This window comes from Solanum stenotomum, chromosome 10 (assembly GCF_019186545.1).
Source record: "Solanum stenotomum isolate F172 chromosome 10, ASM1918654v1, whole genome shotgun sequence".
Classification (NCBI taxonomy): domain Eukaryota; kingdom Viridiplantae; phylum Streptophyta; class Magnoliopsida; order Solanales; family Solanaceae; genus Solanum; species Solanum stenotomum.
Window position 1 is genome coordinate 3,066,627 of NC_064291.1, and position 21,138 is coordinate 3,087,764.

General features: G+C 34.0%; 3 protein-coding genes across 3 annotated transcripts; 2 read left to right on the forward strand and 1 right to left on the reverse strand.

Moving 5' to 3' along the window:
- Positions 1-5,143: 5,143 nt before the first annotated feature.
- On the forward strand, positions 5,144-9,717 carry LOC125842544 (uncharacterized). The gene is made up of 7 exons (XM_049521850.1): positions 5,144-5,393; positions 5,492-5,614; positions 6,108-6,319; positions 7,128-7,271; positions 7,925-8,142; positions 8,508-8,766; positions 9,216-9,717. Exons 1-7 carry the CDS (start codon positions 5,276-5,278, stop codon positions 9,348-9,350), a joined length of 1,209 nt encoding a protein of 402 aa, XP_049377807.1. The 5' UTR covers positions 5,144-5,275; the 3' UTR covers positions 9,351-9,717.
- A 1,017-nt stretch (positions 9,718-10,734) lies between these two features.
- LOC125841658 (uncharacterized) lies at positions 10,735-14,500 on the forward strand. Its single transcript, XM_049520822.1, has 3 exons — positions 10,735-11,037; positions 13,972-14,121; positions 14,267-14,500. Exons 1-3 carry the CDS (start codon positions 10,825-10,827, stop codon positions 14,360-14,362), a joined length of 459 nt encoding a protein of 152 aa, XP_049376779.1. The 5' UTR covers positions 10,735-10,824; the 3' UTR covers positions 14,363-14,500.
- Positions 14,501-15,611: 1,111 nt separating this feature from the next.
- Positions 15,612-20,275, reverse strand: LOC125841929 (uncharacterized). Its single transcript, XM_049521119.1, has 5 exons — positions 20,033-20,275; positions 19,843-19,938; positions 17,657-17,782; positions 17,134-17,173; positions 15,612-15,950 (listed from the first exon to the last, which is right to left on the reverse strand). Exons 1-5 carry the CDS (start codon positions 20,186-20,188, stop codon positions 15,880-15,882), a joined length of 489 nt encoding a protein of 162 aa, XP_049377076.1. The 5' UTR covers positions 20,189-20,275; the 3' UTR covers positions 15,612-15,879.
- Positions 20,276-21,138: the final 863 nt, after the last annotated feature.

A 21,138-nucleotide genomic window follows, 5' to 3' on the forward strand; every position in this document is an offset into this window, starting at 1 on the left:
ATTACGTTAGCAAATTTTAAAGGCGAAATGACCTGGGAGACCCTTGTACTTGGCTCCGTTTGTCACCTAAACCCTTCTACTCACGATATTGCCAATTGAACACTTAAAGTTATTAAAACACAATATTTTAAACCCCTCTGATCATGTGTGTCTCCCAATCGCGTTGATGTGGATAACACCTCACTATCCACATCAGAAATATATTGCCACATCAATTTTTTAATTACAAATAATATTTTTTTTAAAGAAATCTCAAACTAATCTCCAAAATCCTTTCTTTCCATTTTTTCCCTCTTCCCATATTTTTCATCTATTTTGCTACTAATCATTCATTTTTTTTCTTTCCTAGTGATTTTTTTACGTTGAAGAGGAATTAGAGATAAGCAAAGTTTTGTTATGCTTTTGATTATAAATTTTGCTATTTTAATGGTGGTGAGAAATAAAGTGACTCAAATGGAGGATGAGAGAAAGAAGCATTATAGAAAACTCTTCAAAAATGCTCTCAATAAAATTGTCTTACATTTAGAAATAATCTCATACATGTCTTTCAAAAACCCATCTAAAATCCGCATCTATTTCACAATTTAGAACCTCTTTTTTCCCCTCTCTTTTACCTAAATCTAAATAAATATCATTTTTCCGATCATTATAAAACTCTCAAATGATAGGTAGCATATGAGAAGAGAAAGAGGAAGAATTGTGGGTAAGAGTATTGGAAGAGATTGAAGAAGATGTGTGTGGTGATAGTGGGGGTTGGGTGAAATTATGAGGAGGAAGATATAGAAACGTACATCATATTGGGAAAGGGTTTTTTTTAAAAAAAAAAATTAATTGTTATATTTTTCTTTTAATTATTTTTTTAAAAAATAATTAAATAGTTGTCTTCACTTGTTTTTTAAATGTGTGTAACCACTCTCTTGATCTGATTCAGCAAAAAAACACCACATAAGCTTAGTCAACAGTCAAAGGGGTTTAAAATAGTGTGTTTTAATAACTTTAAGTGTTCAGTTGGCAAAGTCGTGAGTAGAAGGGTCTAGGTGACAAACGGAGCCAAGTATAAGGGGCTTTCAGGTTATTCCGCCAATTTTAAATACCATAAGAAAATTTGGACTAGTGAGGGAGAGATAAAAGGGAAAAAAGGGACCTTTAGGCCATTTTTCCTCCAAGTGGGACCCAAAATCCACCCGGCAAAGCACAAAAGCACCTCGCACAAGTATTGTCTGCCACCTAGCATCTATGCTTCTCACAGAATAAAATTTTTCCAAGTTTATTCCTAAAACTTTTTCCATGTGTAAGACTTAGGAGGGAAGAAAGGTCCAAAATGATTTTCAATACTCACTTTGTTCCTATTTATGTATCGTCTTTAGTAAAATTTGATGTTTCTTAATACCATGAGCGTCGAGCGAGCCAGTTTAGGCGTAGGATGCTCTAGCGCACACTTTATCGAAAAAATGCACATCCTTTACTAAATTTCTAACTCCACCAAGACTTAATAGAGTTCGGAACCTAAATAAGTCACAAAAAAAATAAAAATGATCAAAATAAGTCACTATTTTAGTAAGTAACTAAAATAGGCTTAGTGGAAGAAAAAATTCCGTTTTATGCAATATTCTAAACGTTTTCCGTTAGTCTCATAACGTGTATATTTTAATATATAACAGAACTATTTTTACACTTTGTAAAGTGGAAGAAAAAATTATGTTTTATAAAGAGGAATAATTTTCACGTTTTGCATTAAATTGTATCTCTTTATGAAGATTTTGCAGTGTTTGTCATATAATTATATTGATTTGACATATCATAAAAACGGAAAAAAATTATTACATTATGTTTTTGTTTTTTTTTTTGAAAACTCTTCCAAGCTCTATTTAAGGATGTTCAAACATTGCCCTTCAACATCTTTAGTCTTCTATTTTTCTTCATTTCAATTACAAAAAGATGTCTTCTGAACCAAAAGTTAGAGTTTCGATTTATTGGGACGACGAAATTATACCTGACGGAAATACCGTTTATTATAAGTGTCATCCCAAATACAATGCAAACTATTAAATTAATGTCCGATATCACAAATTTCTTTCATCAATTTATAAAAGAATGGGTATAAATAGTATTGATTATAGTCGAAAAATACCCCACTTTATTTTTATCACAAGAACAAGTAAATTTTGGAGAGTGGGTTATCTATAATGACGAATCGTTGACCGACTTTTTGAGGGTTCAAAATGACTACATAGATCAAATCAAGTTAACAATACTTGAAATCTATGTTAGGAAGGAGCCTAAGACTAGTCAACAACGTTCTCCTATAACAATACTTGAAAAATATTCCTCTTTGTAAACCATATTTTTTTCTTCCACTTTATAAAGTGTAAGAAAAACTTACACTTTACAAAGTGTAAAAAATAGTTCCATTATATATTAAAATATACACATTATGAGACTAACGGAAAATGTTTGGAATATTACATAAAACGAAATTTTTTCTTCCACTATGCCTATTTTAGTTACTTACTAGAATAGTGGCTTATTTTGGTCACTTTTATCTTTTTGTGGCTTATTTAGGTTTCGAACTCGACTTAATACTTGTTATTTCACAAAATTAATGCATAACCAACATTATACTTTTATTTTTCCCTTGAGAGTCATTAGCATTGAAAATATGAAATTGACCAACATAGAAAAACTAAATGATTAATTTGTGTCCATAAGTCCAGGGGCGGCTCTACAGCATTGCAAAAAAAGCAATTGCCTTAGGCCCCAAAATTTAAGGGACCTCATTTTAAAAAAAAAGAAATAGGTTATAAGTATTTTTTTAAAAAAATATCGAGTATTATTTGTAGAAAATAATTTTTTTTTATAAAAGAGCAAAAAAGTAATAGAAATTTGACAAATTATGAATACTATGTCTCAAGAAAGATCAAATAATTGAATCTAATAAACTTCATAAAAAATATATATTCAAAGTTAAGGCCTCCATTCAGATTTGGCTTTAGGCCACCGATTTATTAGAGCCGCCCCTGCATAAGTCAATTTAACTAATCAAAATAAATTAATTTATATTCATTTATTGATTACTTGACTTCAAGAGAACACTAAATAAGGAAGTAAATTTACTTTGTTTCTCAAGAGACGTGAAATCTAAAATAATGACATATAAATAGAAACGAAAGGAACAACTGTTTTATTTTTTCCACTATCCTTTTTCTTTTTACCTACCTAAGTTGATTTGTTATAGTTGAGCCGAAGGTCCTTAAAAATAATTTGTTTACCTTCACAAGATAGGAATAAAATATGTACTAGTATATACTATATTTTTTTCAAACCTCACTTAAAAAATTTCATTAAATATATATTAATCGATCACATTCCAGTCATTAAATTCGTTTAGTTTTGTAAGTCTAAATCTCAATAAGTCTTGATCATTAACTATATTTGTTTTGTAAGTTTACTGCCACTTAAGAGACCTAATCATTAACTATATTTGTTTTGTAAGTTTACAACCACTAAAGAGATATAAATGGTTCCATTTGTGTACTTCCATTTGTTCGTAATGGATAGGCTATATTAATTAGTAGAGAATCTCAACGAACATAGTAAAAAATAATTTGGGTAATGAGTAGATCATACCAAGGCAACATAAATACTTAAACCTTCAAGTAGTACATGTTATTAAATTAATAACCAACAACAATCTTCCCCAAATAAAATAAACTTAAAATATTTTGGCAAAAATAGCAAGAAAGAAAATATATAAAAAGAGAATTTTATGGTTTCATTGCTCCATTTACATCAAAAGATTCCGTCAAAGCAAAGATAAAAATACTAGCTGATTTAACCATCTATCCTAATTTTGATGGAGGAAGTTACCTAGTATGTGTTGTCAATTGGAGGTGGCATGTATTCCATAAAACTAGTTGATGTGCGCAAAAACTGGCTCTAACACCATAGTCATAAAAAGAAAGAATAGAATTTTTCAGAAATAACAAAGATAATAGGCATAATAAGACTATATAGCTATAATTTTAGTAATTGCGCTCTATAGCTATAGTTTCGTTTGCTATGGAGGTTGTGGTTTGTATATTTTGCGGCTAATAAGCAAACTTGGTAATTTATATGAATTTTTCATAAATTGTGTACAAATAGTTAAGGCAAGCATGTATAAATTCTGAATTTGTACAATTAGGAACCGAATCATACAAATATTGGATTTATACAATCAAGAATCGAATTATACAAATTCTGGATTAATACAATCAGGAATCAAATCATACAAATTCTGGATTTATACAATCAAGGACCAAATTATACAAATTCTGAATTTATACAATTAGGGACCGAATTATACAAATTCTGAGTTTTTACAAATAGAAAATTGAATAGTAAAATTTCGTGAAACTGTGTCACAGATTAAAAATAATCGAAACTATAGTTCTATTACATAATATACTTTAGATGTTTGCCATTTCGCATAATTTTCCCCCAAAAACGAGGAAATTTCACAAATAGCGACTAAAAATAACTTAATTAGGCTCCATAACTATAGTTTGCTAATTACGATTCGTAGCTACAAATTAGAGGGAGGAGAGAGGGCAGAGAGTGGAGAGAGGTGAATTGTATTTGTATATTTGTCAAATTGTATATGTATATATGTAACTGGGAGAGAGGAGAGCAAGAGAGAGTAGAAAGTGGAGAGAGACGAATTATCTTATATACATATAAGAGAGGAGAGAGAAAGAGAGAGAGAGGCGAGAGAGAAAGAGAGGAGAGAGGCACACATAATTATAGCGAAAAAGAGGTTGCAAATGGTAATAAATTCAAATAATAACTATGTTAACTAATTAACTAGTATATATTTGCTTATCCACACAATTTCCTCATATAAATACTTAAACCTTCAAGTACTACTTAAATGTCTAAACTAAATTACTCTAATAACCAACAACAATCTTCCACAAATAAAATGAACTTTAAATATTTTGGCAAAAATAGCAAAAAAAGAAACATAAAAAAAGAGAATTTTATGGTTTCATTGCTCCACGGGCCAAAAGATCCAGCCAAGCTCAATGGGCTGTACCGGACTCCAAATTTGGACCCAATCCGATCCATTAAGGCCCAGTTTTCAAATCTCCCAGTAACTTCCTCAATCTCCTCTCTTTCTCCGGCGAAATCTACACTCTAAATCCATTTTGCCGGCGAAATCCCCGCGATCTAGACAGGACCATTGGCTCTGCATTGAGTCGCTATCGGATTCCGGCTTTTGCTCTTTGAAGCTGGGATGGTATTAGGAATTGGTGTTTCCTACAAAGATATGATAGGAAGGAGAGTGTGCAGTGGATGGCGCCCGTTCCTTTTATGTTTACCTCTGTTTTTTGTTTTTGTTCATATAATGTCAGGTGAATATTGAGTAGTTCCCTATTTCAATCTTCGTACTCTTTGCCTTTTAAATTGAAGCATCAATAGAGCTTACTGGTTAAAATTATCCGATTCTCAGTTTTAGAACTGCGGCAGCATTCTGCTGCAGAAGTTCCACAAAGGAAACAATACAAAAAGTTTGATCATCTGGTTTTTGGACCTGCTGCAGGCGAAGGGTTGCGTGATCGGCTACAGTGCAAAGGTTTACAACTTTTTGCATTAATATTTGCGATTCCTATTAAATTTCACAGTATTTTTTTTAACAGTAGTGTTAGGGTAATTCCTAGTGTATGCGTCTCTACTAGCATTTGAACCTGAGACTGGGTGCAAATTTGTATGTAGTTTCCTCTTAGGACATTTAGAAACTTGTGAAATGGTATGCTTGTAAACGTATGTCTCATGTGAACTAGTTATGTTGCTCAAACTTTTAGTAAGAAGCTCTAATTAGAGTGTACTACGCCATGTATGTGTCTAGTTTAATAATTTCAGGCTCAGAATACTGGATAACCTCCTTCCAACTGCAGTGTTATTCAATTAGCTCTCTTAAGGTGCATTTCTGGATCTCAGTTGCATGAAATGCATGTTCGGATTGCTCTAAATCTAACTTAGTAGTGTTTCTACCATATGATCTGTTTATATATTCATGCATATAAATTAAAGATTGGTAAATTTACTTTTGTTAATCTAAATGGCAGGCAACAAAGCTCTCACCAAGACACATTTTGGAGCATCTTCTAAACATTTGAAGGCTGGAGGCAATATTTCCATTGTCACTGTGTTTGCCACGTATAATGTTGATCAGCAGACAAATGGCAAATCATTAGACAGTGTTACGGTTGGGAACATTTCCTACAGCAAGGTGGAAAGGTCAATTGCCATCTTGAATGTCTTCGTTAATTTCATTCAGGTAAACCCATCTGCTAGACATTATAGATCAATCCCGTGTACTTGTTAAGATTCTCAAGTAGACTTTGATGCCATAAGCTCTGCTTTGCTGATATGAAAATTGGATAATCAGACAAAACACCAGCAGAAATCATTTTTGGAAAACTTCTCCTCGAAAGTTTTTTGTTTTCTTCCTACTTTATCCACAAAAAAAAAGGTTATTGTTTTCTTCATATCACACTTTGAAATAGTCGATACTAATAATGGTGAAGGTTACTGTGCTATGCATACCTCTTAATGGATCCTACAAAAGATTTTTTCTAGGATTGGTATTTTGAAGTGTTGTTTTTTGGTATACATATGTTTGAGATGCGTGAAGGCTTTCAACTGCTGAGGTTTTATGGTAGATGCACCTATTTGAAAAGCCTCTTGCATCCTTCTTAGTGGTGTTTGGTTCACTTTGGCAAGGTGTCAGGTAAAAGCATCCATGATAAAACATTAAAGACTGCCTTTCTCATTAGTCTTTAGTTTAAACTCATTAAAGTGAGCTTTGATCGATCGCTTATTTGGCCTTATTTTGTGGACGCAAACAAACAGAAGTGATGGTTTGCTTCGTCATTTTTTTGTTTCATAGTCTTATGAGAACCTTGATATTCCTTCTGGATATCTTGGCACTTCCATTTTTCTTTCATATTTTACTTCCAAAGTGCCTGTCTTGCTGCAAAATTAGAGTTCTTCTGATAATATCTTATTGCCAAGCTATTGCCATATGTATTAGCTAGAAGTTGATTTCAGTTGCAATATATTTGACATGGAATTGATACGTGCAGGAAACCATGCCTCAAAGCAACATCATCATCCTTACTAATCCATCATCTAAACTTCCAGTGGAAAGAGATAGACTGACCATACTTCCCATTCAAGGTGATTATTCACGAGAAATGTTGATGCTACAAAGAATCAGGTCTTACATTGTAAGAGCACAGTTCATTATTATGAAGGGTATTCTTCTTTTTATGTTGATTTGGCTTTAGAACTTCCCCAATTCTTATTGTGGTTACAGAACGCCAGGTGTGCTTCAGATTATCTTCTGTAACTCGGGAAAATCACCTTCCCAAACTGCGATAAGCTAATTGGCTACATGTATATTTGCATTTTCGAATGCACGTGGGCCTTTACTGTCCTTGTACTGTTGAATAATCCGTATCCTTATTTTAAATATTAGCAAATCATCATGTCCTTATACTGTTGAATCAACCATGAATATTTGCTTGCATTTGATTGGTCGTCTAGTAATTATTAGAGCTAATTCAGATTGTTAATTTGGCGATTTCTTGTCGCGCCAAAATAGTTTCTATGTTTCGTTCCAATTGGTCACTATAGTTAAGTGTCAGCGGTTTCCAGAAATTGTCGAGCAATTCTCTACAATGATGACATATAAACATATAGTAAAGGGATATAGTTAAAAGTTCCATCTTTTGTATGTAAGTGTTGATTTCTTGCAAAATTTTCTATCATTACTCTATTTCTGTTGATTTGTCGAGTCTAATTTCCTAAGAAAATTTTAGATGATTTGTCTTTTGTATCATGCATGGTGTTCTTTTCCGCTAAATGTTTTCCACTGCAGGTCTTTCTAGAAACTCGGGCTGCAGAGCATTCAAAATTGAAGGGACAAGTGAATCACTACATCTTTACCGACTCAGATATAGCAGTGGTTGATGATTTGGGGCAGATATTTAATGATCACCCTGATTTTCATGTGGCTCTAACATTCCGTAACAACAAAGAGCAACCTCTGAATTCAGGATTTATAGCAGTGAGGGGCACTCCAGAGGGAATTTTAAGGTTTGTTGATCTGTCTGTTCTCCCTGAATTTATGGGGGACAGTGCTAATAGGATATCTAGTAATGGTGATTTGCTTGCGTGTTCGATTTTCTTTGGATTGTGATAGCAACGAAGGGTGCTCCTCAGTCAATCCTAAGCTAATAGGTGTTGTTTTATGTAGTTCTGATATTGTTTAGGAGGAACACCAGAGATTTAACAAATGTTTCTTTGTATGTATGCTTGAAATTTCGAAAACCTGTGATTTAGTATTATCTGTTTTTGTTTTGTCAGAATGTAAAGTTTCTTTCACTAATATAACAGCAGAACTTGGAAATGCATTTGTTTATATCTCTTCCTAAAGCCATTGTAACTCCTTAACTGTGCAGAGCAAAGTTTTTCTTGGAAGAAGTACTAAAAGCCTACATGTCAAAGTTCATGAAAGCTTCCAGAATGCTTGGGGATCAATTAGCTCTTGCTTGGGTTGTAAAATCTCACTCTTCCTTTGATGTCCGAAGGTTTTCTAGGAAACAAGCATTTATGGACCAAATCAGTGGTGCTTCAGTGCTATTTTTGCCGTGTTCCATTTATAACTGGACACCACCGGAGGGTGCCGGTCAATTTCATGGGATGCCCTTGGATGTTAAGGTACAAATCTGGTTTAAGCTTTGTTTTGGGTTTTATAAATGATAAATTTACAGTGATGTTCTGAAATTACTTTTGGATTACTAGTTTAGGGAGTTGTAAATTATTGACATATAAATATGTAGATGGTTATCAACTAAATGTACATATAACTGAAACAAAATATCCAAGTGCATTCTCCATGTTAGAATTTCAGAAGTCTGAGTCTCCATTATGTTGTACACGTGGCTTGTACAGTTGTACTGTTGCTTAAGTATAGGGCTATAGGCACTCTTAAATCGCTTCCATGTGGACCTCTTAAGCGAAAAGATGCTGTTCGCAGCTATTGAAAATCTGAAAAAGAATTAGATTTGATAAACTTCCAATCTCATGATGAATGACATACTTCATAGATGAGATTACAAAAGGATACCTGGTTTCGTTCTGAGTTTTGGATTCGTTTTTGTGTACAGGTTGTGCATTTTAAGGGATCAAGAAAGAGACTTATGCTGGAGTCTTGGAACTTCTTAAAGTCAACGTCATCTTCAGACATCGCCGACATGTTATGCTTAATCTTAAGAAGTGGCAGGACAAAGTACGATTTCTAGGGGCATATTAATTTTGGTCTTATCAGAGGATTTTTTCTTTTTGAGCGAGAATGTGTGCACATTCATTTAGAAGAATGACCAGGCTATCTGAGGTTGTTGGTTGTAAGACTAGTCAACGTTCGCGATCCAAATGGAGCTTGAGCTTAAAACAACAGGTCAATATTGCCCGCTCAGATCAGATGACAGATGGTTTCTAGCTAAAAATGAAACAGACACAGCTTGTATTCTTATTTTTTTGTGTAACTGTATGTAAGTTCTTGAAATTGACTCCATGTTTCCTTCTTTATTTTCTAGAAACATCAACAAGATCAGTATAGGCATTTATCTTTTGTGCTGTGTTCTATAGGAACTTCAACACTCTTTTCTCATCTTCTGGTATGTAAAATGCATCACTAATATGTGTTGTTGAGTTTATACATTTATGAAATTGTTTATGGTTTGCCAAAATGAAGCAATAACGTTTTGATTTCTTTTTTATTTTGGGGTTCTCACTATAACAGTTGAAAATGTAACACATATTGTTCAAAGGTGAAATTATGTGGCTTTGTTGAATAGGAAATTAAGTGGTGATAAAGAAAGGTTAGAGCTGCAAAGTGCTTGGTAGTCAACAATGGTGGCTGAGAGAGTTTTAAAGAAAAATAGTGCATGAGATGAGGGGGAGTTTTGAGAGTGAATTGTGCATTTTTCAACGATCAGTCGCGAATTTAGAATTCTAATAGGTTCAAATCTGATCAAGTAACACACGAAGAAGTTAGAGGACATGAATATTCTAACACTTATTATATTTACATTAAAAATAATTTTATCTTTATATTTAACACTAGTTGATATGTTAATATGAGAAGTACTATAATCTTTTGAGGATTGTATAAAGTGAAAACTACTTCATATCTATATGCGGTGCTCAATATGCACAATTTATATGATGTAATAATAACTATAAACATTAGTTGACATATTAAAATGAATAGTAATATAACCTTAAAAGGACCGTCAAAGTTCATCTCAAACATCATTATTTATTCCTAACATAAAATTTGACTTAAATATAATTATTCCCAAGCTTGAGCTTAAAGACAAATAATTAAAATTAGAGGTAGGAATCTATACATCATTAATTTTCATCATAGTTAACAAAGTTTTATTTGTCAAAGTCGTAAGGATATATATTAATCAAATTGAACAAATCATAATTATCAATTTACCATTTTCGTAGAATATCAAAATCGAAGTTTAAAATATCAATTGAATATCAAAATTACGATATGAAAGTTAACTTTCAAATAGCGTGTCATATCAGGCTCACCCTGTGGAAGGTCGGTCCATAAGGCGGGTCAGACTAAACTATAATATCGGACTGACTTTCATCGAAAACTGCTAACGCCACACGAAAACAAAGCAAAATGGAGTCATAATTTCTTGTTTTTTGTATAAAATTGGATGCATTTTTTCTGAAGAAATTGAAGAGAAAAAAATGGCTAGTAGCTGTAGTTGTACATGTTCTTATTATAGACCTATAATTTCTGCAAAAAAATCAGATGTTGTTAATCGTTTTTTATCACAATTGATGATCTATGGAGATCGTAGAGTAAAGAAAATACCCAGAATTTGTGTTGTAAGAGCATCAGCAGTTGATAGTTCATCTCACTTTGTTGAACGCATCGAGAAGGCATGGTTGATTTCTAAGGTACTTCCTTTTTCATCTCAGCTTTTCATCAATTTTAGCTTTGATAGAAGCTTGAAGAAAAAAATTTACTTTTGTGTGTATTTAGCGAATTAACGACTAGCAGTCAGTAAAGCTAAAATGGACCTATGGAAAATTAGGATTTAAATTCCTGTAGAAGCAATCTAAGACTTGGTGGAGAGAGTTGATCACTACTTGTTGTTGGTGGGTGGCAGAGGTGAATCCAGGATTCCTAAATGCTTTTAAGATAAAGGTCTAAAATTTTATAGTGACAAGAAAATTTTAGTTGCTTTACTGCATATTTCTGCCTCTGAATGCATCATCAGAAATGGAAGTGTTGTAAGGCTGTAAAAAGAGAATGAATGGGCAGCAATCCTGCGACCTTAAGGGTTAAGACTAGGGCTCAAACCAGCGCACCACTCAAGTCTCTTTTGACCATGGATGCCTTCAAATAATACTAGATATATTTTAAGAATTATACAAATAAGATACCGAGTTTAGTCAAATGATCATGGGTTCATGTGACCCTTTTTTAACACATAAATTCGCCATTGCCTGGTGGATTAATAGAGGCGTGCACAAGCTGGTGTGGACACCATGTTGTAGAAAAAATTGATCAATCAACTATTTCCCTTAAACCCCTAACTAGTTGAAGTTGGCCTTGTGAATCTTCTATATCCATTCCGTTCTGCCTATGTGAGCTGCCCACAGCCAGTCTCAAGTCCGGATAAAGGAGGACGGTGGCCAAATTGATAAATAGTATAAATAATCATAGTATCATGAATCCTCTAAGTATTGTGTTCATCATATGCCCTCCCTTATACCATCTTGTATTTCCTGTCATGCCCTTTAGTTCATCTTGAAGTCTGGTTTTGTTTCCAGTGAAGCTTCGGGAGATTTAAGTTTTAAGCTTGAAGAAAAGGAAAATGGATTATGGAAACAATGATAAAAAGAGAAGATTTTTATTTATGCGTGTTCCTTGGCTAAATAGATGGTGTTATCCAGAAATGTTAACCTAGGAATATGAGTTGTTAATGAGGTACAACATTCCTAATTGCTTGTTCCAGCATCATAACTTCTAGAAAGATGATTCCCCTCTTTTTACTCTTATACCTTGGTCTCTGTTTTCACTTTGATGGTGATGATTGATTATGTTACCCTGGATTGGCGTTTGACCAGTAAGACTTAACATTGTGCACATTGACAAAGAGAACTGAGTTAGTACCTATATGTGGCTATGATGTTGAAGTGAGCAGACGATACATACATGTATGCTTCAGATACTTTATCTCAAGTCTAAAACTAGAGAGCTATATCAAAAAAAAGAAAAGAAGATGCACAATAACTCTATAGCTATTATTTCAATAAGATGATGTACATGTATACTTCAGATACTTTATCGGATATATCATGTTTGAGCAGCTTCGCTGACCTCCTAGAACACTTAACCTTTGCTTGTCAAGAACCATTTAGCTCTGGTAGGTTGTGAAGAGGATCTTTGGATCAAATAACCTCAAATATCCCAGGACCCAGAGTTTAACTTGAAACACGATCTATGGGTCGACAATCCACTGACAAAACTCCATTTGTGAGGGAGGAGCTTGAAAAAGACTACATACACCAAACAAAAAGAAAAGTAAAGTTAAAATGAGATACCATTTTGTGGAAGTAAACCTGAAGAGTACTTCCTGATTACCATTTAATGGAAGAAAACCTGAAGACCTAAATCTTTGGAGCTGATATAATTTAGGAATTTGGGAGCAGGGAAGGAGTTACAGAGGATTTTTCCTTCATACCCAATAAGAACACAATTTCCTACTCTAAAAACGCACAAAAATTCCAACTCACTCTTTACATGAGGGATAAATCATGTTTTCCTATGTCCAGCGGTTGCTACCTTGTGGGAATCCGGAAGGCATAATTCAAAGACATGATAGCAAACCCTCATTTCTTACCTATGGACAGTGTAAGTCTGTAAGAAATTATGCTATTTAAGTTTCTCTTTCTCTCTCCCTATGTTGTGAAGTATCTTTATCTCTCAGCTTTGTTGCACACATGTACAAACCCTGCATGGACCCACCTGTGCTCATTACAAGTATCCATGATTTTCACTTTGGTTTGTCAAGCTAGATGGATTTTATGCATCTTTGGAGGTTAGATGGTTTACAAAAAGCTTCTGGTTGAAAAACACATGATTTATGGGTCGAGAGAGCGTCTTGTGGTCAACCATAAATATCTAAAATACTGGCCTACTTGAGAGAGGTTTAGAGTGGGGATAAGAACATCTATCAAGTTGTTTTGGTAGTATTTTTGAAATTCTATGATATGGTATATCCTAATAGGGTGTATGGTGTCTTTTTGTTTATGAAAAGTTTAGCTAATTATGGGGACTTTCAAGTTACAAATTAGCTGGTTAGTTTGTCAAAAAAATTGGCTGGTTAGGCCATCTACTTTTGTAGAGCAACACCTAAAAAAGTTAAGTCCTACTCATGCAGCCCGAACCACACCTGTAACCCAAGTCAATTCCCAGGGTTTTTTAAATCTACTGGTGAGATACAGACGAAATACATGCAGATGAATAGTTTATTTATAAATAGAAAACCCCGGAATGCAAGATGGATAAAGAAATCAGAAAATCCTACAAAAATATAATCTGTACCTGGATTATCCAATCATCCACATTGGATGGAATATTTTTGTGTTCTCCAAACTGTAAGAATAATAATTACCTTTTCGAAAGTCATGTGATCCATATGCTTAACCAAGTACTTCAGTGGGAGATCCACTGGTTTTTTTAATCAAATAAATAACTCAAATCGTTTTCTTCTATCTCGTACATATCTGAGTATCAATGTTAAAGCTTGTATTTGTAACAAGACTTTCCTCCATATTGATGTTGCTGCCTATTTTCTTTTTGCGCTTCCCTGATGTGTGCAGCAACCTAGGCCAATTATATGCTCTACTTGTGACTCAAATGGCCTTGTGGATTGCAACTGGTGTGGTGGTACTGGTTTCTTTATACTAGGCGACAATATGCTCTGTCAAGTGCCCTCTCGCAATACAAGCTGTGTCATCTGCACTGGAAAGGTAACTGTCCTGAGCCTATGTTATTCTAAGTTGTAGGTATTGCAGATTTCCTCTTACGACTGATTGTGTTCCGATAGATTGAGTTGTAATGCATATATGCTTAGACTAGATGCAATTCAAGTGAGTTAATTCTCTGCTATTTTAGGGTTCTGTATGCTGCACCGACTGTAAAGGAACAGGTCACCGTGCAAAGTGGTTGGGAGAGCCTCCTATTCCCAAGCCTCCTGTTACCGAAGAGTAACTTCTCCACTGATTTCTTGAAATTTTAATCAAGTTCTTGATCCTTGGACAGGATCAATGTTCAGAATGCATCTTGATACTTGTATTCATTGTTGAAAATAATATTTCTTTCTCAGTTGTACAATTGTTACATTAGTTTTCATGATGTACCATTTGTGTAAAGCACAATTCTTTCTCCCTTTTGGTTCTCGGCCTGATAGAAGCTTTCTGAAAGCGATAAATGAGATTGTATAGCATTAATTTTCGCAAAGTTCAGCAACATATGCATCTTGCATTAGAAGTTCATGATTTTACAGTAGATTTAAGGTAATATAGAATTTGTAGAATATCCTGTCTTAATTTTAGTTGTCTTTTATCAGGTACTAATCTATTTTTCTTCATAGTACTTTCAAATTCGAATAATATTAGTTGAGTCGTAATGTTTGATCATATACTGTTCAAATTTATAAACAATGTTAGATGTAGTCTAACATTGGTAATAACTATTAACATTTTAGATTATGCTCTTAAAGTTTCCTCATAGGATTTTCAGTTTATTCAGTAAAGGTTTTCAGATTGTAATTTAAAAGCTAAATAATTTGCCAGAAAAATTAAAGGATGTTTTCATCTACCTTGCAGCAAAACATGCACCCAAGAATAATACCTATCTTTTGTTGATTAAATGCACTTGGCTCAGTTCATTAGTTTGTTTTATTTTTCTTTATGACTTGAGAAATCTACGAAGGTCAACTGACGTATAGAAATTTGATAGATAGAATGAACTTGTCTTTCTATCTTTCTTTATAATTAGATACTATGATTTGGTCCATGAAAAGGTTCAAATTTATGACATACTCGCTTAATTTACGCATCATGTGTTTTGCTCTTGTTATTCAACTAAAACTTCTTCCAAAGATTATACTCACATACATCTTTCAAGAATACAAGTTCATTTAATATTCAAAAAATTTAAAAAGTTCTCTCTATAAGCTAACCTTTTACTATAGGTTTAATATTCTCTATTTTTCTTCCACTGCCAATACTTTTAACTCCATATAATACCCTCAAATAAAATTATATCAAGAACACATGAAATTCATCCGTGAGTTGTGCAAAAAGGAATTTATGTAAACCAATGGGGTTCTCCAAGGAGTATGGGCCCACCTCTCTGCCTTTCTCCACACTTTGTCCGCAATAGGGGTCAAAAGCCACCTACCATGCCAAATTTAAGATCAAGGTGCCATATTAGAAAGGAGCATAACCTTTGCTCAAAACAATGAAGCATTAATTTTCTAACATGTATTACAATCCTTTTTACATTCTTGTAAAAGAAAGAAAGTTACTTGATGTTACTAATTCCTGTCTGAAATAGCAAGAAAGAGCAACTATGTAAACTTAAAGAACCAAAAAGATACAAGAATTCTCCAAGAAACCATTGAAAAATCTCCATTTTAGAATATAACATGATAAGATACAAGCTCATATAGTACTAGATATCTAACATCAAGCATCTTCCCAATTCAAAGGTTGAATGACTTCTTAGTTATCATGGACAATAGCTGAAAACAGCATCTGGTTGATATCTTCACCTGATTCAGGACTCTCTTCCTCTGCATAATGGAGATGTTAGTCAACAAAAATAGATCTGCCCCCTTCAAGAAAAAACTACTTTAACGAATGACATTGATCATTGGTATTACGTTCTACTACTGATCATTGAGTAAATCCCGTAACAAAACCTGAAAGCACAACAGATGCTTTCATGGCAGGAGAGAAACAACACATGCAACAGATGCTTCAATGACTAGAGAGACAGTAAGAGCATTGTCTCTGATTTAGTCTCTATGTCTGAGTGTGACCTCCTGAATTCAAAAACAGCCTCTTTACGTTCTCAAGATAGGGGTAAGGCTGCATACACACCACCCTTCCCAGATCCCACTTGTGGGATTACACTGGGTATATTGTTGTTGCCGGACCTCCTGAATTTCCTTCTACCTGGAGAAGGCTGTTTCACATTTCTCTCTTTTTTGTACTTTTTGGCACCTCATTGGTACACCTTAAAAAAACTAAAAGCACATATTTATTTAAACCATGAATGTTTATGAGTATCAGCAAAAGCCAACCTACACCCGTTCCAGGGTCGGAGTTGGGAAGCACTCAGAGAAATAAAGGTAAGCCAGCAAACTACGCCTTAATCCCAAACTAATTGGTGTTGCCTATTTGAATCATGTATTTCTATTTTGCTTATTCGGACCTATTTCATACCACTACTTGTAGTTGATAGTCATTTAAGATAAGTTAGAGATTCTCGAAATCTCTGACTTATCCCTACCTGGACATAATGTAACGACAATTAACTTTTGATTTTCACTAATTTGTGTTGTTCTTAACTAAGTCTGTGGAAATAGTAAGTTGTACATTGCACCCATTTCTTAATTTAGCAATTGAGTTTAGATGCCCAAAATGCTCCCAGGGACTGATCACAGCTAGCCCAAAGTTGACAATGCAGTGCAGGGGTAAAGCCTTTTTCAAAAGAAGATTTAACAAACCATCAATCACCAAGGTTCAACAATTTGATAAGTGGTGATGAGAAAAAAAAGAAGGAAGTGCTGCTTTTAAGTTTCAAAAATGGTCAAAAGCTTTGTTGGTCACAGTCACAACAGGACCATCAGACACATATTTACCTCTCTTTCATTTCTATTTTTTTCTTTAGATAAGAAACATAATTTGTATACCAGTCAAGTGTTAAAAATTGAACATAAAAGTTATAGAACTGCTATTATGATACTGCACCTGTTCTTGATCTGACTTGAGTTGTCCATTCATCAATGACCTGCACATCAAGAAAAACGAAAAGTTGCGGAAGAGAGAGAGAGAGAGACATAACGCCAAAAATTGCCACCACAGCAAGCACTTAAATGCCATGACTAAATCAGGAATCCTTGCCCTTCAGATTAGATTTTGGTTGCTTGCTGGCAAATGGTGCACAATAATTAGAAACCATTTGGAAATTTTTGCAATCTTGCTACAGTATAGATGAAGTCAATAAAATTGCTGTTAGATAGACAAAGCGGAGTAAAACCTAGGAATTGATAGACAAAGAAGGATGTGAGATGAAAATCATTTTTCATGTTAGAACCTTACAAGATATCTCTTGGAGCGAATTATAATATATTATACACACTGATTACAACTCAAGCATGCAGTCTTTCCAGATAGAATGGTTAAGGTAGGGCGGGAGAGGAATGGCTCAACACTCAAACATATATATAGGAACAATATTTTCCTAAAGGATAAAGCTGCAAAATCAAGTTACCTGGTTGAAACTAGCATATGATGGATCATCAGAATCACTGAAGACAGGAACACCTGTGGATAATTGCAACCTTTGCAACAACGACCTGTTCCCAACTAAGGTTGCCCGAGCTTTATCAATCAAATCCTGTTTTTAGTGCATTCAGCATAAAACCTTTACAATCCCAGCACAGTAAAAGCAACATATATAATAAAGAATGAGGTGATTGGACACCTCTTTGCTACTAATAACCAGAAAGTCTTGGTCCCAACAATCGCAACTTGTTAAGTACAGAAAAGCTATACATGAACTTTTTATACAGACTGTGATTTTGTGTAACCTCAATTACTCAAAAGAAATACATATCTCATTCAAATTTCACACTGAGCTTTGATATATGCATTCCAGTACTAACCCATGGAAGGAGGATATTCAATATAATCAAGAGGTAGAGGATAACTAAATCATAGGCCACAAAGAAAACTAAGTACACTACTTAATTTTGAACTGCATTTCTTTTGCTTTATCATGGATTCCATCATTAAGGCACTCAACTTCTGTGTTTGTCAAAAAAAAGGCACTCAACTTCTGTGGTAAGATTACTCATATGAGATTACTTGATGTAGACTAAAGTATCAGAAACTCGATGCTACAGATTCAGTGGTAAGGTTTCTACTACATATTCAATGCAGCCGTCAGTTTTTCCGAAGGACTAAACTGTAGCATCATATGAAATCTTCAATCAGTTTGACCAAGTTTTGTGAATTTGTTTTTTCCCTGAATATCCTTACGTTTTTCATTGTCCCACACTTAACAGATGTCACTGAGCTTGACATCATCATGGTCCACTTCTTAGTAGATCCACTATTTTGAAAACACAGTACTTGACACTTCATCATCATAGTAGTGGCATTTCCATGATGACAACGGATTGATGATAAATAAAAATGAAATGCATTTATAAGCAGTTTAGCTCACACAATCTGTATCAACAACACACCACATATCTTCTATGTCTTTTGTTTTTCCAAAGGGTACGAGCAGACAAACATCATAAAGTGACATGCTAAGCTCAATATCGACTTGAAATCCAGAGTCAATGGTAATCGTTACGAGTGAAACCTCATATAATGTCTCCCATCAACAATAATCACGGTTCAATGGATTCTGCTATCATATGGAAGTGAACTTGAAGTATTATTGACCAAAACTAGTTCTCATACACAACTACATGAGCAAGATTGAAAATTTTGGACTGTGATCAACTTGATGTATGAGTTCAAAGTAGTTACAACTTATTACCAGATTATACAGTTTCCAACATCATATTCCCGATGGCCAAACAATAACTCAAATACGTTTTGACTTTTGAAAACCATTTGGATGAGAAGTGGGCAGAAATCGGTTTCTCTTTATACCATGCTGGTAACCAGATTTCAGCTTTTCACCAGGAACTCAAGAATAGAAAGTCGTCCGGAAACTGTTTTTTGACTAAAGAACCACGAAAAAACTTTAGATACTTCGAAAAACAGGTGAGAAAAAGAAACAAACCTAGTCTAAAATTGGACAAGAAAAGGAAGAGGATTACTGCAAAAAAATAACTGCCTTTACCAACTTATACAAATACAGGCCAACACACCTAGCTAAAACTTTTAATCTTATGACAGTGCCTTGTTCCTCACAAATATGGCATGATTCAAGCAACCTGGTTCACTTCCTCCTACATTTAAGTATTAATTTTATCCAAGTTTAAGAAATTCAAATAATATTAAGGTTCCAAAGCAGAAAAGACAAATACAATCACAGATTAGTATACATACATACGTTAATTTGTCTTGAAACACAAATTATTGAGTACTTAAATAAAACAGATCCAACTAGAGCAGACGGATATAGATAATTCATACAGGTAGAGGCGAATTTATATGCTATATTATGGGGCACGAGAATCCGTGGTCTCTCCGTAAAACTAGGTATTTGTATATATCTCTAAAATTGGTACTAATATTACCCATGCTACAAGAAAGCTGAATGATGCACTTAGTTGAATGCCGAGTTATCAATTTCATTTAATACAGTTTTTTTCTTCTTTTTTCATTAATGGTGCACCCCATGTTCTAGAAATCCTATATTTGCTTCTGCATACAAATGACCCCAACAAACTTGGTATTGAGGACAAATTAGTAGCAATCTAGCAATAGCAGTACCTGTTTAGCTGCAAGTAGCTCACGACACTGCTCCTTCAAGCTGCACATTTCATCCTGAACTTTCTTAATCCTCGAAACTAGCTTCATGGGGTTCGCCTGTAACCAAAAAAAATTGGGAAAAAGACGAGAAAAATCAAAAACCCAGAAATGGGTTGACAAAAAAATTAAAGGGGTTGCGTTAATTACAAACATTATCCGGATAAACTTGTCGAAATTCCTTCTCGAGCTTGTTCTGAACCATGTTCAGGTCATGGTTGGCTTTGGTGAAAAGGGTCAATAACCCATCTACTGATTGATGTTGTTCGTTCTCTAAATGGTGATAATGACTGAGATTTCGATGACCCATTTCACTTTTCCTTCACCTTTTCTAGTTCTTTGGTCGGAAATTGCAGAAAGGAAGAATCTTGGCTGTATTGTGTATACCTAACTGGAGATTTGGAGGGTTTTTTTGAATTATTTTGGGAAGAAAGGAAAGGGAAATTGGAGGGAATTGTCAAAATGAGTCCTTTGAGCTATTGTAGTGTTGTGGAATGATCCCTTAAGTTGTGTATAAATCTATTCACCTCCCTTTTTGTATTACCTTCGGTACGAAGAAAAATGTTTTTCATGGAAAATAAGTGAGATTCTTTATTTTATTTTCTAGTGTTTATCAACCTAAGAAGTCGTTTGGTACAAGAAATAATGGATAATAACCCCGAGAAAAAAATGTTATGTGTTTGATTAGGGATATTAATTAGTTCAAACAATATTTATCCCATCTTTTGTATTATAATGATAAAATAAAGTTATCTTATACTCCCTCCGTCCCATTTTATATGTCATCCCTTTCTATAAATAGCTAGACCACAATACTTATTATTTTATAAAATTTATGCATAAACCCTTGATAGAATAGTTAATTAATCTCGTCATTTATTAATAAAGTTAACTTAAAAAAACATTAAATAAGGGTAGAAGGATAAAATTACATCATTTCTTAATGCGAGTGCAAAGTAAAAAGGTGACATTTAAAATGGGACAGAGGGAGTATATATATAACGAAAGGATAAGGGTCTGAAAAATACCCCAACTTTGGTCGAATTTGCTGTTATGATACTAAACATTCATGAGGACCTATTACCTCCCTAGACTATTTAATACTGTATTTTAAACATATATTTTTTTCCACGTGGACATAAAAAATAATACAAAATTATAAATAGTATTGTGTCCACGTGGGCACATATATACCTTTAAAATACACTATTAAATAGTTCAGGGAGATAAAAAATACGGTATTAAATAGTCTAGTGAGGT